Source organism: Camelina sativa, chromosome 18 (genome assembly GCF_000633955.1).
Source record: "Camelina sativa cultivar DH55 chromosome 18, Cs, whole genome shotgun sequence".
In the NCBI taxonomy this organism is placed as follows: Eukaryota; Viridiplantae; Streptophyta; class Magnoliopsida; order Brassicales; family Brassicaceae; genus Camelina; species Camelina sativa.
This window is the reverse complement of record NC_025702.1, coordinates 12,844,480-12,862,374: the sequence shown is the minus strand read 5'-3', so window position 1 is coordinate 12,862,374 and position 17,895 is coordinate 12,844,480. Positions and strand designations below refer to the sequence as shown.

The 17,895-nt window shown below is 33.0% G+C and overlaps 3 protein-coding genes and 1 non-coding gene across 6 annotated transcripts; 3 read left to right on the top strand and 1 right to left on the bottom strand.

Annotated features, from left to right (window-relative positions):
* On the top strand, positions 9,452–13,431 carry LOC104761369 (WD repeat-containing protein 44-like). 2 transcript variants are annotated; one of them, XM_010484449.2, is made up of 6 exons: positions 9,452–9,778; positions 10,212–11,372; positions 11,476–11,566; positions 11,669–11,958; positions 12,056–12,149; positions 12,247–13,431. In XM_010484449.2, exons 2-6 carry the CDS (start codon positions 10,341–10,343, stop codon positions 12,726–12,728), a joined length of 1,989 nt encoding a protein of 662 aa, XP_010482751.1. In that variant the 5' UTR covers positions 9,452–9,778; positions 10,212–10,340; the 3' UTR covers positions 12,729–13,431. The 2 variants fall into 2 exon arrangements, with proteins under 2 accessions (XP_010482751.1, XP_010482750.1); XM_010484448.2 differs by having other exon boundaries at positions 10,200–11,372.
* LOC104761367 (thylakoid lumenal 17.4 kDa protein, chloroplastic-like) lies at positions 14,667–15,938 on the top strand. Its single transcript, XM_010484447.2, has 4 exons — positions 14,667–14,827; positions 14,922–15,058; positions 15,184–15,430; positions 15,522–15,938. Exons 1-4 carry the CDS (start codon positions 14,719–14,721, stop codon positions 15,743–15,745), a joined length of 717 nt encoding a protein of 238 aa, XP_010482749.1. The 5' UTR covers positions 14,667–14,718; the 3' UTR covers positions 15,746–15,938.
* Positions 16,107–16,177, top strand: TRNAG-CCC. Its single transcript has one exon. It is a non-coding gene; the product is annotated as a tRNA-Gly (tRNA).
* On the bottom strand, positions 16,414–17,593 carry LOC104761366. 2 transcript variants are annotated; one of them, XM_010484446.2, is made up of 3 exons: positions 17,423–17,593; positions 16,984–17,045; positions 16,414–16,853 (listed from the first exon to the last, which is right to left on the bottom strand). In XM_010484446.2, the coding sequence occupies exons 1-3, from the start codon at positions 17,487–17,489 to the stop codon at positions 16,728–16,730; spliced, it is 255 nt and encodes an 84-aa protein (XP_010482748.1). In that variant the 5' UTR covers positions 17,490–17,593; the 3' UTR covers positions 16,414–16,727. The 2 variants fall into 2 exon arrangements, with proteins under 2 accessions (XP_010482748.1, XP_010482747.1); XM_010484445.2 differs by having other exon boundaries at positions 16,984–17,051; positions 17,423–17,591.

The following is a 17,895-nucleotide window of genomic DNA, read 5'->3' as shown; positions in this document are numbered from 1 at the left end:
TGGTTGGTTCGAGAAGAATCACAAAAAAGGGAAGGCACAAATTCCAAAGACCAAAGTACAAAATAGATCTGTCTTGAGTTCTTAAGTCGAGGTATATGTTCTAATTAGAAACCTACTTCCATCGTAAGTCCATAACATCCCGTACGTGGTCCTTCCGCGTACCCTTTTTCACTGCTCATATGCATGCATGGACCAAACCGTAGCAGGCTGGCTTCTTTTCTACATTTAATTTCCTTAATTTTAACAGCTGTCTTGAGTTTATTTGTCCAGTTGTCGTGGACTTTGAGTCGTTTTGAATTTAAACCTAACTTCCATCAACTTCTTGTCCCACTCTCTTAGTATTTTGATTGATGCATGTCTAAACATTTTCAGTTTGAACCTAGCTAACTTCCATCGTATACAATGGATTCTACAATATACTGTTGCTCACTGACATGCACTACGGGAAGCGGTTAATTCGGGTTTGATTGCTCAATCCATTCCAACAAGCAAAATAAATACTCTTATACTCATATATTGTTTGAGTTTGAGTTTCAATCAATACCAATGACTCTTAATATAATTTATACAAAGTAACTATTTTAAATGATATATGTATGATACACAGATCCAAAACCATGTATCTATCCAACCCTACTAACAGGAATTAATTTCTCACACTGATCAGTCTCTAAGTTAGATCAACAGTCAGGATTTATGGAAACGTTAACTAAGCTCGAAATAAATTGTGACTCATCTGTTTAAAAACGCTAATCAACTCGAGGTAGACGGGTCAAACTATAACACCTGGTTGTTGTGGAATTTGAGAGTTATAACTTATAACACAACCTACGTACACGGTCAATAACTCATTGTTCATTTGCTAGTATACATATTGACTTTGAATAAGAAAATACTTCCTGTATCCTACAAATATTAATGTTTTGGAATATTTTTTTGTCTAAAAAAATTGATATTTTGTAAATTTCAAAAAGTAATCATTGAAAATATTTAAATTTTTAGTTGTTATTGGTTTATATTTTCTCTCTACCAAAAAAAATTATAAATTAATTTATATATAAAAACTAAAATTTTTTTTAACATGCGTGAAAGTGTCAAAATATCAATTTTGTGAGATAGAATGAGTATATTATAAAGAAATAGTGACCTTGATTTTGGTGAATGATAAGATTATATAGTAGTACGAGATTGTCATACATCTACTCAAAGCAACAGTACCCTCGGAATCATCAGTATCCCACCTAGTAAACCCCTCAATTGCAAGTATGACCTAAATTACTATGATGACATCATTCAGTATGCCACTAAATCGCCCATTACAATAATCTCACTGAATAAGATAATAAATAAAGGTCGAAGGAGACACTCCGATCCAAATTTTATGACTACGTGGCTCATTCTCTGTTCAACGTTACAAGAATTGGGAAGCAACTATCCTTTTATTCCTTTCTGATTGGTTCATATTTTGGTTTCTATTTGTTCTAAAGCTAGTTGACCATTCGACCAAACATCTCATTATAAACATTTTAAAATAGATAAACAAAACAAGAAAGACAATTATATTTTACTTATTATAAATTGAACTGTTAAAAAGAATTTGACCGGGGTTTTTAACCGAATACATAATCAATATTACATATCGTTCTTTCAATCCTATAACCTACAATTTAACAAATAACGATACCTATATAATATTGTGAATATTAGACATATACAACTAGATTAGATTAGGATCCGTCCGAACAGGTTTAAATTTTTTAAAATAAAGTAATATTTAAAAGAGTATAAAGTAAATATTTAAGTAATCTATCTATAAAAGTAAATAGATACATCGAGGTATTCAATGTGATATTTGGTGTAAAAGGTGCGACTCTGCAGTTGAGACTATTAATCATGTTTTCTTTGAATGTCCTCGCTCGCGTGAACTTTGGGATTTATGTCCGACTCTGGTCTCGTCAGAGGGTTTTACATATGACTCGGTATAATCGAATTTGGATTTTGTTTTCTGGAATGGTGTCTCCCAAAAGGGTGATCCTGATCAACTTCTTCAATTATCATCAACTTTATGGGCAATCTGGAAAGCTATAAACAAAAAAGTTTTTCAAGGTTTAGAGATTGAGGCAAATGATATAATTGCTAAAGCTTTGGACGATAAGTTAGTCTGGGAAGATGCGCTCTCTTTTACGGCGGTCATGTCAGCTCCATCTCCGTCTTTGCATGTCCATGTTTTTCACCTCGTGTCTAAGACGGAGCCTCTCCCCCCTGCATTTGGAGTTAGAAGAGATGTTGTTGGCCATAGAGCGGATACGTGCTGTAGAAATCACTTGTCAACATTTTGAGACTGATTTTGCTGAGTTACTCACTATAGTGCAGTCCAAGATTGTCCGTCTTTCTCCAACCTGCTCGATGAGTTTAACTTGCTGGAGTCCTTCCCACAATTCTCCATCTCCTGGATCCCGCGTACGAAAAATACGAAGGCGGATTATCTTGTCTGTGCTTCGCGTTCTCTTATCTCTGAAGTTTTTTTTGTAAATCCTTCCCTCCGGCTTGGGCAACTAACCGATGAATTTCCTTTTAATTTTTTGTTTGGTTGAAATAAAAAAAGTAAATAGATACACTTTTAGTTAAAAAAAATAGTTGTAGATGAGTTCAAAGTTATTAAAATAAAATAAAATTTAACAAAAATATATATTTAATTCTTTTTGTAAGTAAAAACAATGTATAAAAGTAAAGAGATAAACTTTTAGTTATAGAAAATAGTTGTTTTTTTTTATATAATACACTAATGTATATCCATTTACAAATATACTATCTACATTACCACTAAAAATGTATTTGTACACACAAAAATATTTTACTTGTAAAATATACTCTCTTTAGTCTTTACTACAATCAACAAATTTTATTTATGAATACATTAAATAACCTATTATATATCTCTTTACTTTAATAGTTTTATAGTTACAAAAACACATACGTTAATCTTACATACTCATATCTTATATTATATATATTACAATAGCAGTATTTTTGAATAAATTATTTGATTGGTGAAAAAAATGTGAGATAATTTATTATTATTTTTTCTACTTCAACAATCTTTTTGTTTTTGTGAAGGTGAGTATTTACATTTTTTTTAAAACAGTAATTAATTGTCTAATTTTCACAATCATTTATTTATCTTATAAAAAAGTAATCATTTTTCTTGTAAAATTAGCAACTTAAAATTAAAATAAGTAAATAATATTCTAATTTCAAATTTTATGATATATTAATTTCCTTACAATGATTTTGTCTAAATTTTAAAGCTGTTTAAATTTTATAATTTTCTTACAAAGGTTTTTTTTTCTTTAAAAGATTTTAAATAAAATTAGGTTTCCTTCTCTTTATTTTACTTTTATATAAAATCTTTTTATGGTAGGTTTTGAATTTTTATATTTTATTTTTATTTTTTTAAATAAATTTAGAATTGACACGTGTCGACATCTTTAATGAGTAATTTTGACACCATACTTTATATAATAAGATATTTAAGAGCTGATATAGTGCACATATATAATTGGTGGTCGCAGACCCACAAACACTGTTGATGTGACTTTATGAAGTCACTAAACTTATATATGATAAGTTTTTTTTTTTGTATTTTTGGATTCGTTCAAAATAAGGCACTATTTTTTAAGTAGACAGATATCCAAATTTAGAACAATAAAAATATCTTGTAAGAGGCATAATAGCGAAATGGCTGTTTTAGTGCGATTGTGAAATAATTTGTCCAATTAAAAGAATTTGCATAATGTCTACCAAAATGCATGATTTATGTTTTTGTCTAAAAAATACAATAAAAAAATATTGTGTAAACAAGTGAATATACATATATATTTATTTTACTATCCGAAATTTTATTATGTGCTTTTTTTTTGTGACTTGTATTTATTTGTGATTATGCAATATAAATGTAATCCGTTTTGATTTATTATTTTATTTTTATTGGTGTTATGTGATTTATTTTTAGTTCTATTGATGTTATGTGACTTATTTTAAGTTTTGGTTTGATCCATTCTAAAAATCATCTCCAGTTTTAGGTTTACGTGGTTATATATATGTCACATGTACGTGCTAGCTACATGAGTTAGATATATCTCAAGAGTCCGCATCCCAAATCACAAACACAAGTAAAATAGTCACACATAAACATATTTGAACATTATGTATATCTAGTTACATCCGCTTAAACTAATTTATGGTTTGAAAATTTTACTTTGGGAAAAAAAATTGAATCGGAAATTTTGCTGATTTTCTGACTACGGTAAACGCTTTAAGTGATAAAAATATTCAACTTGGATCATCGACTTCATGGACATTAATCAGAAACGATTGTATATATATATAGAAAGAAATTTACATGCCCATAATAGCCACACAGCACAATTACAGGTAAGTAAGTAAGTATCTAGTTATAGTATAACGACCTCACCTAATCATACATGCGCGTATAAGATACACACAGCACAATCACATGATGCGTCTTGAACTTTGGGACGTTCCATCAGAAAGGGAATACCCTTATCTTCCGACCCACCCGCCGAATAACATTAATTCTTCATAAACTTGTCAACGTATTCATTTAACTTATTCTTTTGATATGGTATTTTTATTTTCTATTATAACTGTTATCTACTTTAGTCATTCTAGTGTTAAGTTAATGAATCCTTTTAAACAAGTTATTGTTAATATAAAAAATTCATGCGTTTCATTGTAATTATCATTATATTAATAGTACTATCTATATTCCAAATATAAGATTTTCATTTTTTTTGTTTCAATTTATAAGATATTTTTCAAAATTTTATGCATCATTTATATGTATTAGTATGTTATGATTATTTGTATTAGCCAGTCTTTTTTCTATTGGTTAAATTTTTTGAATAGATGTTTAAAATATATATGTATGTAAAAACAATAAAATTTATAGTTTCTTATACATTGTGTTTTTAGTTAGAAAATTTAATAAAATCTGACAGAAGGAGTATAATAAGACTATTTATCAAATACTAATTAAGATTTTCATAAATTTTATGACCATTAATTATATTTATATAATATTTTTAAAGAATTTATGCAAAGCGACATTTAATAATGAAACAAGAATCCAAAACGATATATATTACAGAACGAAAATGATGTGTTTGTTTGGTGTATAACTATCATCTATACAAGATCATACCTTATTAAGAAACCGGTGTATATATATATGGTTTACCCTCTTTGACTTCCAAAGTTTAACGACTACTACTACATATATCATAATCTGATGCGTCGCATAACTATCATCAACATAGAGACTAGTGAAGCTCCATGTTCATTCTCCCAAACTCCGAAGTCAACTTTGACTATTTTCACGTACACCGACACCCATATACGCGTATGTATAAATTCATAAGTATCTTCAATCTTTATTCACGAATGGCTACTAGATACTACGGTCCATTATATGATATAGTGGGTCCAAAATATATTGTCAGAGTCCGTACAATACAAGCGAAGGTGCTAGTTTTATGAGTCCAATATCGCAAGTGAACACGTCTGTAGTTTTATAACCACGTCGGGAAAAGACAACACAAAGAATGCGCCTACGTAATTTTCTCTTTTAGTTTGTAAGTAAGTATACACTAATTATGCGATGTACTCATGTACACGTACGTAATTCAAATATATTGCTGATATATATACATTGAAGCTTTGATTATACAATGGATATGTATATAGCTGTATTAACAGATTAACCAATCTTCCGGATAAGGATCGCGCGCATTTTAACATGACATGCAAATTTTTAATAATTTAAATTAATGTCTTTATTAATGTTAAATATACTATAACCTAGTAAGATATTCCGTAAGTTTACTTTATCCCAAGACAATGTTTTATATAAATATATATATATATATATATATATATTCAGTCTACAAGATTATTCCATATACTTAATGAACTAACTATCATTATAATGATACGGTGGCGAGATTATTAAGCATTACATTACTATTTTACTAGTTTTGTTTATAATAATGTCGGCAGAGTGAATTAAGGTGAATCACCCCTTTACTAGTCATTTCGTTATTTAAAGGCCAATACTCCAAAACATGTATATTAGTATATATAATTTCATTATCTTGATCAATATTAAATCGCAGCATTATTCTTCCTTCAATCTATTTACGAATTGATGAATATATCTACACAGATGAAAATATCTGTTTAGATAAAATAAATTGAAGTATGTCTTTTGTTTTTGGTATGAAATTAGACACATGCATGTGACGGATCGAGGTTTTTATTCATCTAAATAATTAAGGTTAATCACCTTTTTACTACTTCAGATGATTTAATGTTTACATTTTTACTCATTGCACCATAAGAATAATAAGAAGATATAAATTAAGCATTAATAATGATATCAAAAGTGGATATTAAAAAAAAAATAATAATTAAGTATTAATAAGTTGTTTCTTATCATGTGTTACTAATGATTTAGCTATATAAAGTTGGTGCTAGAGACTAACTAGTGTTTAGTCATTTTCAAACTCTAATGTTATTACAAACACAAAACAATTAGTATGAATACAAACTGGAAACTTCAATGAAACAACTCTATGATATCTTTGTGATTTATAATTCACGTTGATAAATCATAAGCCATGATCTTAAACTTATTTTTGTTGTTCTAAAGAAACAAACAAAAATTAAAATGAATAAGAAAAGTGACAGGACTATATAATGAGATAATAATGAAGCTGGTAAGGTTAGGAGAATCTGGTTGAGTTTGACGAACATGAAGGAAGAATATCAACGTTTCAACAACTAAAGCAATGAAGTGGCCATTCTATGAACCGTATCAATTTGAAATATTATTCTTTAACTCGATATACCAATATGCAAATATAATAACATATATTCATACGTATACTGTATATACTATATAGTAATCCTAAAACAATAAATATATAATATAAGATGGATGGTCGTGCGCTTTAAACTGTTGTATTCGATAGCTTCCCTAGTTGGCAAGCCATATCAGCACATTATAGATACTACACATGCTGATGAATTAATAACAGTTCCTTTTTACTTGGACACAAACAATTCTTTTTTACTTGGACATAAAACTATTTTTAATATCTCTTACAAGGAGATAAGATTTAGACTTTAGAGTAATTCTAGATACTGTAGGATAAAATTTTGATGGCTGTCAATAAGCCAACATGTTTCTTCGTTTAATAACACCTCTTAAACGATCCAAATATTTGAATTGTGTTACTACAGACAAACTTGTAAATGAAAAAAATGGTACATGAACAAGTGTTGACTGCTATATCCGTTGTTCTTATTCAAAGCTTATTGTTATATATAACCAAGTCAATTTCATGGTATAAATTGTGATGGAGATAGAAAGAATTATTCAAGATATATATTTAAAGTGCATATTCCAACGTATATTAAAAATAATAATGTGCTTGTATATATATAAAAGGTTTCAGATATCTCTAATATAATTCCTTAGAAGAGTCTCGGCTCTCGGTCCTCTCGGATGAAGATGAAAAAAATAGTAGGAGGAGAAAACCAACTTGCCCATAGTATGTATTATATAGTATGATATAGTGATGCATGTATAATAATATCATTACTATCAAGAAATATACTTGAAGATCTTTTGTTTAACCGATATTAAGTAAACAAATATTAAGAGAGTTCAAAATAAAAAAGTACAAAAAAAAGTGGGATGTAAATGGGACAACAGATATTCTCTTTACAATACAAGCCTGCATGAATCCAGGTAATCTGCCTTTGCAAACTCCAAAGGCAGTATTTTTCATCATTCCATTATTTAAATTAATTATTGATTTGTTAATGTCTACTTGTTGAATTTGCTTCAACAGGAAGACAGACTTAGCTCAGCCATGACGGGCCTGTAATTAGTACTAGTAATTAATATATTTTTAAAAGGTCATATATAGTACAACTCGATTTAATCTTGTCGGTTTAGTTATTTATATTAGATGGTCCAGTTAGATGATTACATCATTAAGTCTCACCACTCTTTTAAATAGTACAGTATATGATTCTCTTTTTTTTTTTTTACAACGTATATAATTCTCTTGTAATAAATCATTTCTCCAAATTGTTACCGTTATACCGATTTATCCAAACTTGAAAATTCAATTATTTTTAATCTAAATCTCTATACATGATGATCACCTTAAAGAGTAGCAGTAACAAATATTCCCTGTGTGCTGCCAAAACAATCACAGAGTAGTAAAAGAAGAACTATATAGTTTAATACAAATAAGACGAATAATTAAGGTATCAAACAAGTGGAGATTAAGTTGTTAATATGACAGATATAATTGTGAGATCATAATAAGGAGTTTTTTAGAATCAATACGATAAAAAAAAGAGAGGCAAAGCGAATGGGGAACATGCCGCGTAGTCATCATGCAGATATGTGGGCTCCAACAAAGCATGTACCACAAAATATTATTATTGTAAAAAAAAAAAAAAAGAGAGAGATGTCTACGCATAACGAATATAATTATTGATAACTAGTAGTAGTAAACTAATCAGATGAAAAGAGATTTGATTGATGTGTAATTTTTTTTGGGCTCAACATCAATAGACTGACCAAAACAAATGGAATGGTTGATTAAATACAGCCTAGAACACTATACGGATCCAACGCTACCTAATCGAAAACCATTGCATTTTTTAACTACAACGAGATAGATAATACATCATGACACAGAGTGAAATCATCTTTTAGACTACCTAAATTAACCTAATAACACGAAAATAAATACTAGCAACAGAGAAGGCTAAAAACTAATATTGATGAAAAATTAAATCCCAGTTATGAGAACCTCTTGATCGACATGAAAAACTTATCTCAATAGCTTCAACACCTAAAAGCACATCATCAGAAGAGCTTGGTCTCGCTGGCTTTCACTGTTCCGGTCCTAAACCTAAAACGGACAATAAATCTGATTGAACCCTACCAAAAATTGTGAAGCAAAACCGGTGAAATAGATGTTTCTTCAAACTAACCATATAATAACCAGAATGTTAATCAAGAATCTAGTTCAATGATGATGAGTAATGTTACCCACCGGTAACTAAATCTCCTCCTCAATGGAACGAACAAATGCTACTAAAAGACAGAGAGCACGGGGAGAGATTACTACTACTACTACTAACAATGATATATTATTACAAGGAAATATATAAATGGACTCGTGCCTCGTGTGGTTAATTAATAGATGAAATTACCCGAATAATTTATGGATTAACAGGAAAAAAACATCATAAAAAGAGAAAAAACAAAAAAAGTTGTAATAATAAAGACAGAGAGGTTAAATAAGGCATATCAAACGGGCATACACAAAAAAAAAAAAAAAAAAAAAAAAANAAAAGATTCGTCTCCTAAAACGAAAACTCTCACAATTCATCTCTTCCCTCTCCGGACAACACAAATCCATTCTTCTTCTTCTTCTTCTTCTTCTATTGTCTCTGTCTTCTTCACGGGTTTCAATAAATAAAAAAACTTTGATCCTTCTTTTTTTTTTTAAATAATTAAAGTTGTCTCTTTTACTTTTTTTTCTTTCTTTTCTTTAATCTGGTTTTGGTTAATAGAGACTCTCTTTGTTACCACTGCTGGCTGCTGCTACTTCTTTGGGATGTGTTTGTTCCAATTTCGAAGAAACCTTGTGAAGACGAACAAACACAAGTATGCGATTTTTAATCTTTTTATTATAAATTTCCATTACTTTAATGAATTTGATGATGCTTGTGCTCACGCATTTTTGTTTGCTTAGGATCTAAAAAATGAGATCTTTCACTTTGCTATGCTTAATTCAGCTTCTCTGTGTGCTGCTTAAACGAAACCCTTTTTTTTTTTTACAAAAAATGGTTTTTTTTTGGTTTCGTTTTGCTTACACATTGATCTACCACATAAGTTGTTTGTGGAAATGCCTCTGAGAAGATAAAAGACTAGATTCAATGCGTTTTTGGGTTGAGATTGATGTTCAACTCTTTTTATTTATTTTGTGAACTCGTTTTGTCTCGAACTCTGTGATTGCTTCATTTGTAAACTTCTTACGATTATTTTTTTTAGTTTTTAATATTATTTTCTAAACTTTTATATATAGTTTGCCTTGTAGGTTGCTTGTTTGGAAGCAAAACTGGCAGTTGGGGAAGTTCCTCTTTTGAGAGAAAAAGAAAGAAAAAGCATTCTTCTTTAAGCTCTGTGTGTTTATGGATTGAACTACCTTCAAGGAATAATAATTATAATGGATTACTTGTCTCAAGAGGAAGATCTGCAATTCTTCGATGCCAACGATGAGATGATGATGATGGCATCAAATCCAAGTGGTTTTGGTTTTGATGTATGGAATGATTCACCTGGAAGTGTGGTGGAGAGGCGGAGGAAGTTCTTGGAGTGGATGGGAGTTGAACAAGATCGTGTTCAATCCAAGGAGTCTGTCTCTGTGGCTAATGGGGAGTCTTGCTTTGATGGAGCTCAAGAGAATTCTGTTGAAGCTGAGGAGAGGAGATCTGAAGGTTTTAGCAGTTCTTCTTCTTCTAGTGAAGTTTCTTCGTCTGGTTCAAGTGTTGAAGTTTCCGAGGAATTGTCTTTGAGAGTAGACAAAAATGTGGGTGGATGTGATGTAACGAGGAGACAAAGCTCTTCAATGGCATCATGTTCTAACTCCAGGTATTGCCAGGTGAAGGAAACAGAGAAGCAGGGGAGTATCGCGGGGTTAGTCACGAGTTTCAAGAAGGGATGGTTTACGAGGCTGCGGTCTATGGGGTGTACTGCTGATACAAAGGTTGAATCTAGTGGTAGAATGAGAGCTTCTTCTGGTTTTGGTGATGTGATTTCAAGAGTTAAGGTTAAGCAATGTAAGAAACAGGCGAAGGAGCTTTCAGCTCTTTATCAGAGCCAAGATATTAAAGCTCATGATGGGGCCATCTTGGCGTTGAAGTTTAGCGGCGATGGGAAGTTTCTTGCAAGTTCTGGTGAAGATGGGATTGTGCGCGTGTGGAAAGTCGTGGAGGATAAGAGATCTAGACTACGAAGGGATGGCCTGAGCGAGATAGACCCTTCGTCTATGTACTTTGAGGTAAATGATCTTTCTCAGTTAAAACCGGTTTTGGTGGATGAGGAAAAATCAAAGAAGCCTACAGAAAGTTTCAGGAAAACATCTGATTCGGCTTGCGTTGTCTTCCCTTCTAAAGTTTTCCGGATAATGGATAAACCGTTATATGAATTCCGTGGGCACACGGGTGAAGTCTTGGACATCTCATGGTCAAAAGATAATGTAAGCTTCCAAATTCTTTTACATTTTTCTTACTAACATGCAACTATTGCTTAGATGGAAGTTTTAAAAACTGAGGCATTTGTTATGTAATTTCCTAATGTAGTATCTTATCTCGGCGTCAATGGATAAAACTGTCCGGCTTTGGAAAGTCGGTAGCAATGATTGTCTTGGAGTTTTCCCTCACAATAGTTATGGTATGCTTCTTCTTCCTCTGGGTGATAACATTTAAAAAACAAATCTCTGTTACCATATTGATCTGACTTTAGCTGTCGTCTGCAACTTTCTTTTTTCTGCAGTAACATCTGTTCAGTTTAACCCTGTAAACGAGAATTATTTCATGAGTGGTTCAATTGATGGAAAAGTTCGGATCTGGAACATTTCTGGTTGCAACGTTACTGATTGGGCTGATCTTAAAGACATTATATCCGCAGTGTGTTATCGTCCGGATGGACAGGGAGGAATCATCGGTTGTCTGACCGGAAGCTGCAGGTCCTTTAGCATGTCTGGAGAATATCTAGAACTGGACTCTCAGATACATTTGCATAACAAAAAGAAGTCTTCCAATAAACGGATAACTGGATTTCAGGTAATGTCTCCTTTTTATCCCCTGGTCTTGATACTTTGTTTATTTCTCTTTGACATTGTGAGATGTTAACAAATCGATTGCATGTTTTGTTTTTCAGTTCTTACCACAAGAGCCAAGCAAAGTCCTGGTTGTTTCCGCGGATTCCAAAGTCAGAATTCTTCAAGGCAACAATGTCGTCAGAAAATACAAAGGTATGTGTTGCTTCTTATGCTACCTACAACTTTGATTTTCTTATCCATGATTGATTCTAAACTAAGCTCATCTCTGTTTTATTTTGTTATCCTCTAGGTGTTTGCAAGACGAGAAGCCTCACATCAGCGTCTCTTACATCTGATGGGAAACACATTGTTTCAGCTTGTGAAGACTCCAATGTATATATATGGAGTAATGATGAGGAGTCAGATTGTTCTTCACAAAGCAAAAAGATTCGATCTTTTGAACGTTTCTCCACCAATGCATCCGTTGCAGCAACCTGGTGTGGATTCTCAGATCATAACACAACTCTCCCGTTTTCTTCCCCCTCTTGTTTCTCTCTCAACGAAAGATATGTCCCCGGATCAATATCCAAAGGAAGCGCGACATGGCCAGAAGAAAACCTACCTGTAAATCCTCTGTCTACATCCGCGATGAATGCATCTCATTACAAGTTTCTCAAATCCTCTTACCAGAGAGCATCTAGCTCTCTATCATGGGGTATGGTCATAGTCACAGGCGGTTGGGATGGACGGATCAGAACATTTCAGAACTACGGTTTGCCTGTGACTACTTGAGAAAACCGGTTTCGTTTTCCTAACTTTGGAAGAAGAAAAAAAACAATCAGATGCGATTGTTCCTTTCTTGATAGGCACAAGCACATGGTTCTGGCAGATCTTGAAGCTTATGGTGGGTCCACTCTCAGATTTCTGGAGATATCAAATTAGTCAAAAAGTGTTACTTCCTCTCAAGATTATGATGATCCTCTAGAAAATCTTTCAAGAAGTGGTCTCAGTGGAAGATTTGACAATCGGTTGATGTAGACGCCGGGGATGATAAGGAACAGATGTTTCTGTTTTTGGCAATTAGTGGCGGTTGGAGAGAGTTTTTTAGACAGTACGGATTTGTCTGAAAAAATTGACAGGCGAGTGTACGTAGGGTCCTAATAAAAGAAGAGGCAAGTGATCATGGAAAGTAGTGGCTGAAAGAGAAAGATGTTGACGTTACTTCCACAAGAAAGATCTTCCAATGGCTTCTCCTTAGATCCTTTTTCTTAAATTAGGATTTTGATTTGATAAATTTCTAACGTAGTGATTATTGATTCGTTGATTTATAGTGTAATTTGATTTTTCTAACGTGTAGATGAGTTCATTATTATATATAGCTATGGAGGTTCCGGGGCATTGTAGTTGTATACTATTTTGTAGTATACAGTAAAACTTCTTTTTTTTTTCTTTCCCCCAATTGTATACAACTAATGTAATTACGAGTTTGTGTTGTGTGATTGTGTCCAAAAAAACAGGTAGCGTGTGCAATGTGTTAATATCGACTCAGGGTTTTGAGAAAAAAGTAAGATCTCAATGAAATACTTCCTCCCTGAGTTAGGAAAAGAATACTGTCTACTTTTTAAAAATTCAACCAATCAAACTCAATAGTATAATAGGAGTATATAAAATTAATCCTAAAGTTGCATAAAAACTTGAAAAATGAAAGAAAAATACTTATCCAAAACATCCAATATTATGAAAAGGAGAGAGTAGTTATTAGAACAGTATAAGAATATAACAGTCGCCAATGTCGCCACACACCACCACACAAAGAAAAACCCGAACACCTCTATGATAAATTCCATCTTCTTCTTAGCTTCCGCGATGCGGGCCTGTCGATGTGCTTCTGCAAGAGTAGTGAAGGGCTTCAAGTTGAGATGGTGTCGGAACTTTTGCCACAAGCCCCCATGTTGATGTTGGTCTGACTCATTCATGTCAACGCCCGTGGACAGCGAATCTTTATAAAATTCTTCTAGCAACATGTGTAAGTCTTGGGGCATCTCTGGATCATAGTTGGGTGGTAAGAACGTTTCACTCATCTTCTTCTTCAACTTATCCCACGAAGAGATTTTAGGTTTATCATCAAAACGTGTCCGCAATGTTACTAGTTGCGACCACCAAGTTCGGAATCTCATCGCAACCATCTCTCTGACCATGACCATCCAGTCGAGAAGCTCTTGAGCTGATCGTCTGCCATGAAGTACCGGAGTTTAACAGTTTTCTTCATCGGGTTTTTCTTGTGGCCGATGAAAATTGATGTAATTATCAAGCTTGAGAGCGAGAGCTTGCACCTCCGTCGTCAACTGTTGGATCTGTTCTTGTACACGTGTGAGTTCATCGTCTCTCGAAGACCAAGGAGCCATGGTCTCAAGGTACGTACGCGGTAACTAGTAAATTAAGGAACTAAAAGCTTATATATATATATATAAAGCTCTAAATCTAGGGTTCTAATTGACCTAGAAGGATCCAATAAACTTAGAAAAATATATATTCCGGTTTTTGAAATATGTAAATCATACATATATAATTATATATATGCGTGGTCATAAAGTCAACATTCAGTAGTTTTTAACTGGACCAAATAGTAATCGGCCCAATGGGCTAAACAGTTTGTGATATTATGATCTGTCATGCCACGTCATAGGCATGATCCATAACGAATTGATAAAACTCTACGGTTGTCCGTAAGAGTTCGAACAAACCAAAAAAAAATCTGAAACATCCGATCCCATTTTCTCAAATGGCTTCGCTACCTGTTCAGTTCACCAGGAATAATCTATCTTCGCCGTGTTTTTCCCTAAAACTCCGCCGTGAGCCGAGATCTTTAGTAACAACAGTACATTGCTCCGGTATAAACGCATCTTTTCTTCTTGGTTATTCGATTCAAAACTCTAATCAGACCCAAAATTTTGCTTTAAAATTTTGCATTATGCTCTCTGTCAGTTGGAGAAAACAGAGGAGAGAATGGTGTAGGTATCAAGAAGAGTTTGTTGTCTATAAAGGAGCTTGGATGTATCGCTTGCGCTGCTCTTTGTGCTTGTACTCTTACAATAGCTTCTCCTGTAATTGCTGCTAACCAGGTTCTGTCCACTGAAACCAAATTCTAAAGCTTTATGGATTGGTTTTAGAATGCTTAAGGATTTGGTAATGTTTTGAGAATTTTTAAAGAAGTAATGAAGAATGGGTTTGTTATTTTTTTTTTCAGAGGCTTCCTCCGCTATCAACGGAACCAGACCGGTGTGAAAAAGCATTCGTTGGTAACACGATAGGTCAAGCTAATGGTGTCTATGACAAACCGCTGGATCTTAGGTTCTGCGACTACACAAATGATCAAACTAACCTCAAAGGGAAGACTCTCTCTGCTGCCTTGATGGTAGGTGCCAAGTTTGATGGTGCTGACATGACTGAGGTTGTTATGTCAAAAGCTTATGCCGTTGAAGCAAGCTTTAAAGGTATCTTAATTTTGTTACATGTAGCACTTCAATCTTGAAACTTGGAAAGCATGTGTGGGGTAAGTAATGCTTAGTTTTGATCCTTGCGCAGGGGTGGATTTCTCGAATGCTGTTATCGATCGGGTTAATTTTGGGAAATCGAATCTGAAAGGTGCGGTGTTCAGGAACACGGTGTTGTCAGGTTCGACATTCGAAGAGGCAAATTTGGAGGATGTGGTGTTTGAGGACACTATCATTGGTTACATAGACCTTCAGAAGATATGTAGGAACGCGACAATAAACGAAGAAGGTAGACTTGTGTTGGGTTGCCGATAGAGAGAAGAGAGAAAGATTTGTTTTGTATGTGTTATGTATTTATAGAAATGTAAGAATTGAGATTTGACACAAAGATGTATGAAAAATTGAAAACAAAGTAAAGGTTGAAGGATAGGACTGAGGAGTGTTATGAGGTTGTTGTATAATCAATTCTTGTAAATTCTGTAACAAACAAAAGGCATTTTCTTTGTTCTTCAATAATCTACATAGACATATCTATGTGTTAATATGTGTGTTTCTGCAAAACAATTATAAGTTTACAACCAACCCCAAGTGCTTTTGTGTTCATTCATGGATTGATGGACATAGTAAGTTTGTACTCTATTATATAATTATACAAATAGAAGAGAAGAAAGCAAAAGCGCATCTGGTGTAGTGGTATCATAGTACCCTCCCACGGTACTGACCAGGGTTCGATTCCCTGGATGCGCACTCTTTTTGTTTTTTGCAATCGTTCTTCATTTAATTGTACTTTGCTGTCATGCTATTATAGACATATCTTCATTTTTTATTTTGTTTTAATTAGTCCAACTGGTAAATTTTTTAAATATTATATGTTTGGGGTTGAAATGATCAACTATGTAAAATACTATATATATTATTAAATTCTGATTTTTGGATTACGTTGTCGTTATTATCAGACTGTAGAGATGATTATTCGCTCTGTATACTAAAAATAACCACAACACTCTTTATTTATTTTCTGATATTACGAAGTACACAGAATATGATTCTATATATATGTTAAATAAATAGCATTTAGTATGTCGTCTTGACATTAATCCTCCTTTGACGAACGCGTTTCCGAAGGGTATTGTACACTGATATCTCATCTTCTAACAAAAAGAGTCAGAGAAGGAGGATACAAAACATAACATACATACATTCATATTATAAATATTAGTAGTGCATGTGCTTATATATTATATGCTAGCTTATATATATAGGATAGAGAGAGAGAGACACGATTGTTGTTGATGATTCAACCCTTGCCTCCGGGCCTTCTTCTTGGGTCGTGTTTAGGGTTGGGTCCTGCATCGTCGTAGTCCGCTGTGGAGTGGAACATCAACTTCCTATGGCTCATCTTCTTCGCTCCCACTTCCTCACTCTTTATAATAACAAACCAGTATGGATCTTGTCAATATTTGGACGCGCGCAAGACATAACATTCCTTAAAATTGTAAGCATATATAAACATTTTTTTCTTGTAGAAAAAGCATAGATAAACATGTATATACCTTGTAGAGCTTGAAACTTATCTCATGAATCTTTGAGCCTCCGATCTGGATAGAGCCTTCCACTATGGCTAAAAGAAAACATTGTATCAGCGGAGTATACATGTTCTAGTTAAAACGGATTCATATTTATTGCAACGCGAAAAAAGGTTAGCTAGATACTTAGATATGTTCTAATATAAATGACAGAAATGAAATAGTATTCGATCGTGTGACTCTACCAATATAACAGTAAAATTACGAAGTGTATTAAGGTAGGCTGAGGCACTCAGCTTAACGATCAAGAAAAGACGAAGATACTAAATTCTAATATCATAAGCTGATTTCGGATTGAGATGGATTGTATTGGGACGTAAATTCGATATAGTTAACCCTTTAAACAAAGAAAAAAAAACAAGAAAAAAAAACTAAATAAGGAAGGATTGAATAGGAATATGCTTACCTAGTGATGAAGAGCAAACAATGAGTATGAGGAAGAGGAGAGATAGGGGTTTAATCCTAAGAGGCATATTGTATGGTTTTTGATAATTACCCTTTGTTTGTGTAAGGGAGAATGTAATTACTCAATGGAAAATTAGGAGAAAATGGGTTTTCATATGAGAAGAGGGGAGAAGGCTACTTTCCATTTTATAAACGGTCAAGTTTATGTGGTGGAAACTGTTTTGGTCCATATAGCATATAGTCGTAATGGTGATGATGGTGACTATGACAATGATGATGACCATGACTAAGATGGTTGGTTCTGTTTATGATAATGATAAAAACATGTAAAGCCCTTATCAAACTAACCTTTTTAAAATAAGAATATCACGTGAATATCAATAATTTGTTTTTATCTCATTTTTTTATAAAGAAGTTTAAATCAGTGGTGAGGCTAACATCAAAATGGTGATGATAGTAGCATGAAAAAAAAAA

Bases quoted from the DNA above. Each gene is read 5' to 3' on its own strand.
- LOC104761366 (XM_010484445.2), bottom strand. From the start codon at position 17,489: ATGCCTCTTAGGATTAAACCCCTATCTCTCCTCTTCCTCATACTCATT. The intron at 17,052-17,422 runs GTAAGCATATTC...GTTTTCTTTTAG, and splicing joins TGTTTGCTCTTCATCACTAG to CCATAGTGGAAGGCTCTATC. The intron at 16,854-16,983 runs GTATATACATGT...GTTATTATAAAG, and splicing joins TAAGTTTCAAGCTCTACAAG to AGTGAGGAAGTGGGAGCGAA.
- LOC104761369 (XM_010484449.2), top strand. From the start codon at position 10,341: ATGGATTACTTGTCTCAAGAGGAAGATCTGCAATTCTTCGATGCCAAC. The intron at 11,373-11,475 runs GTAAGCTTCCAA...TTCCTAATGTAG, and splicing joins TCTCATGGTCAAAAGATAAT to TATCTTATCTCGGCGTCAAT. The intron at 12,150-12,246 runs GTATGTGTTGCT...GTTATCCTCTAG, and splicing joins TGTCGTCAGAAAATACAAAG to GTGTTTGCAAGACGAGAAGC.
- LOC104761367 (XM_010484447.2), top strand. From the start codon at position 14,719: ATGGCTTCGCTACCTGTTCAGTTCACCAGGAATAATCTATCTTCGCCG. The intron at 14,828-14,921 runs GTATAAACGCAT...GCTCTCTGTCAG, and splicing joins AACAACAGTACATTGCTCCG to TTGGAGAAAACAGAGGAGAG. The intron at 15,059-15,183 runs GTTCTGTCCACT...TTTTTTTTTCAG, and splicing joins CTGTAATTGCTGCTAACCAG to AGGCTTCCTCCGCTATCAAC.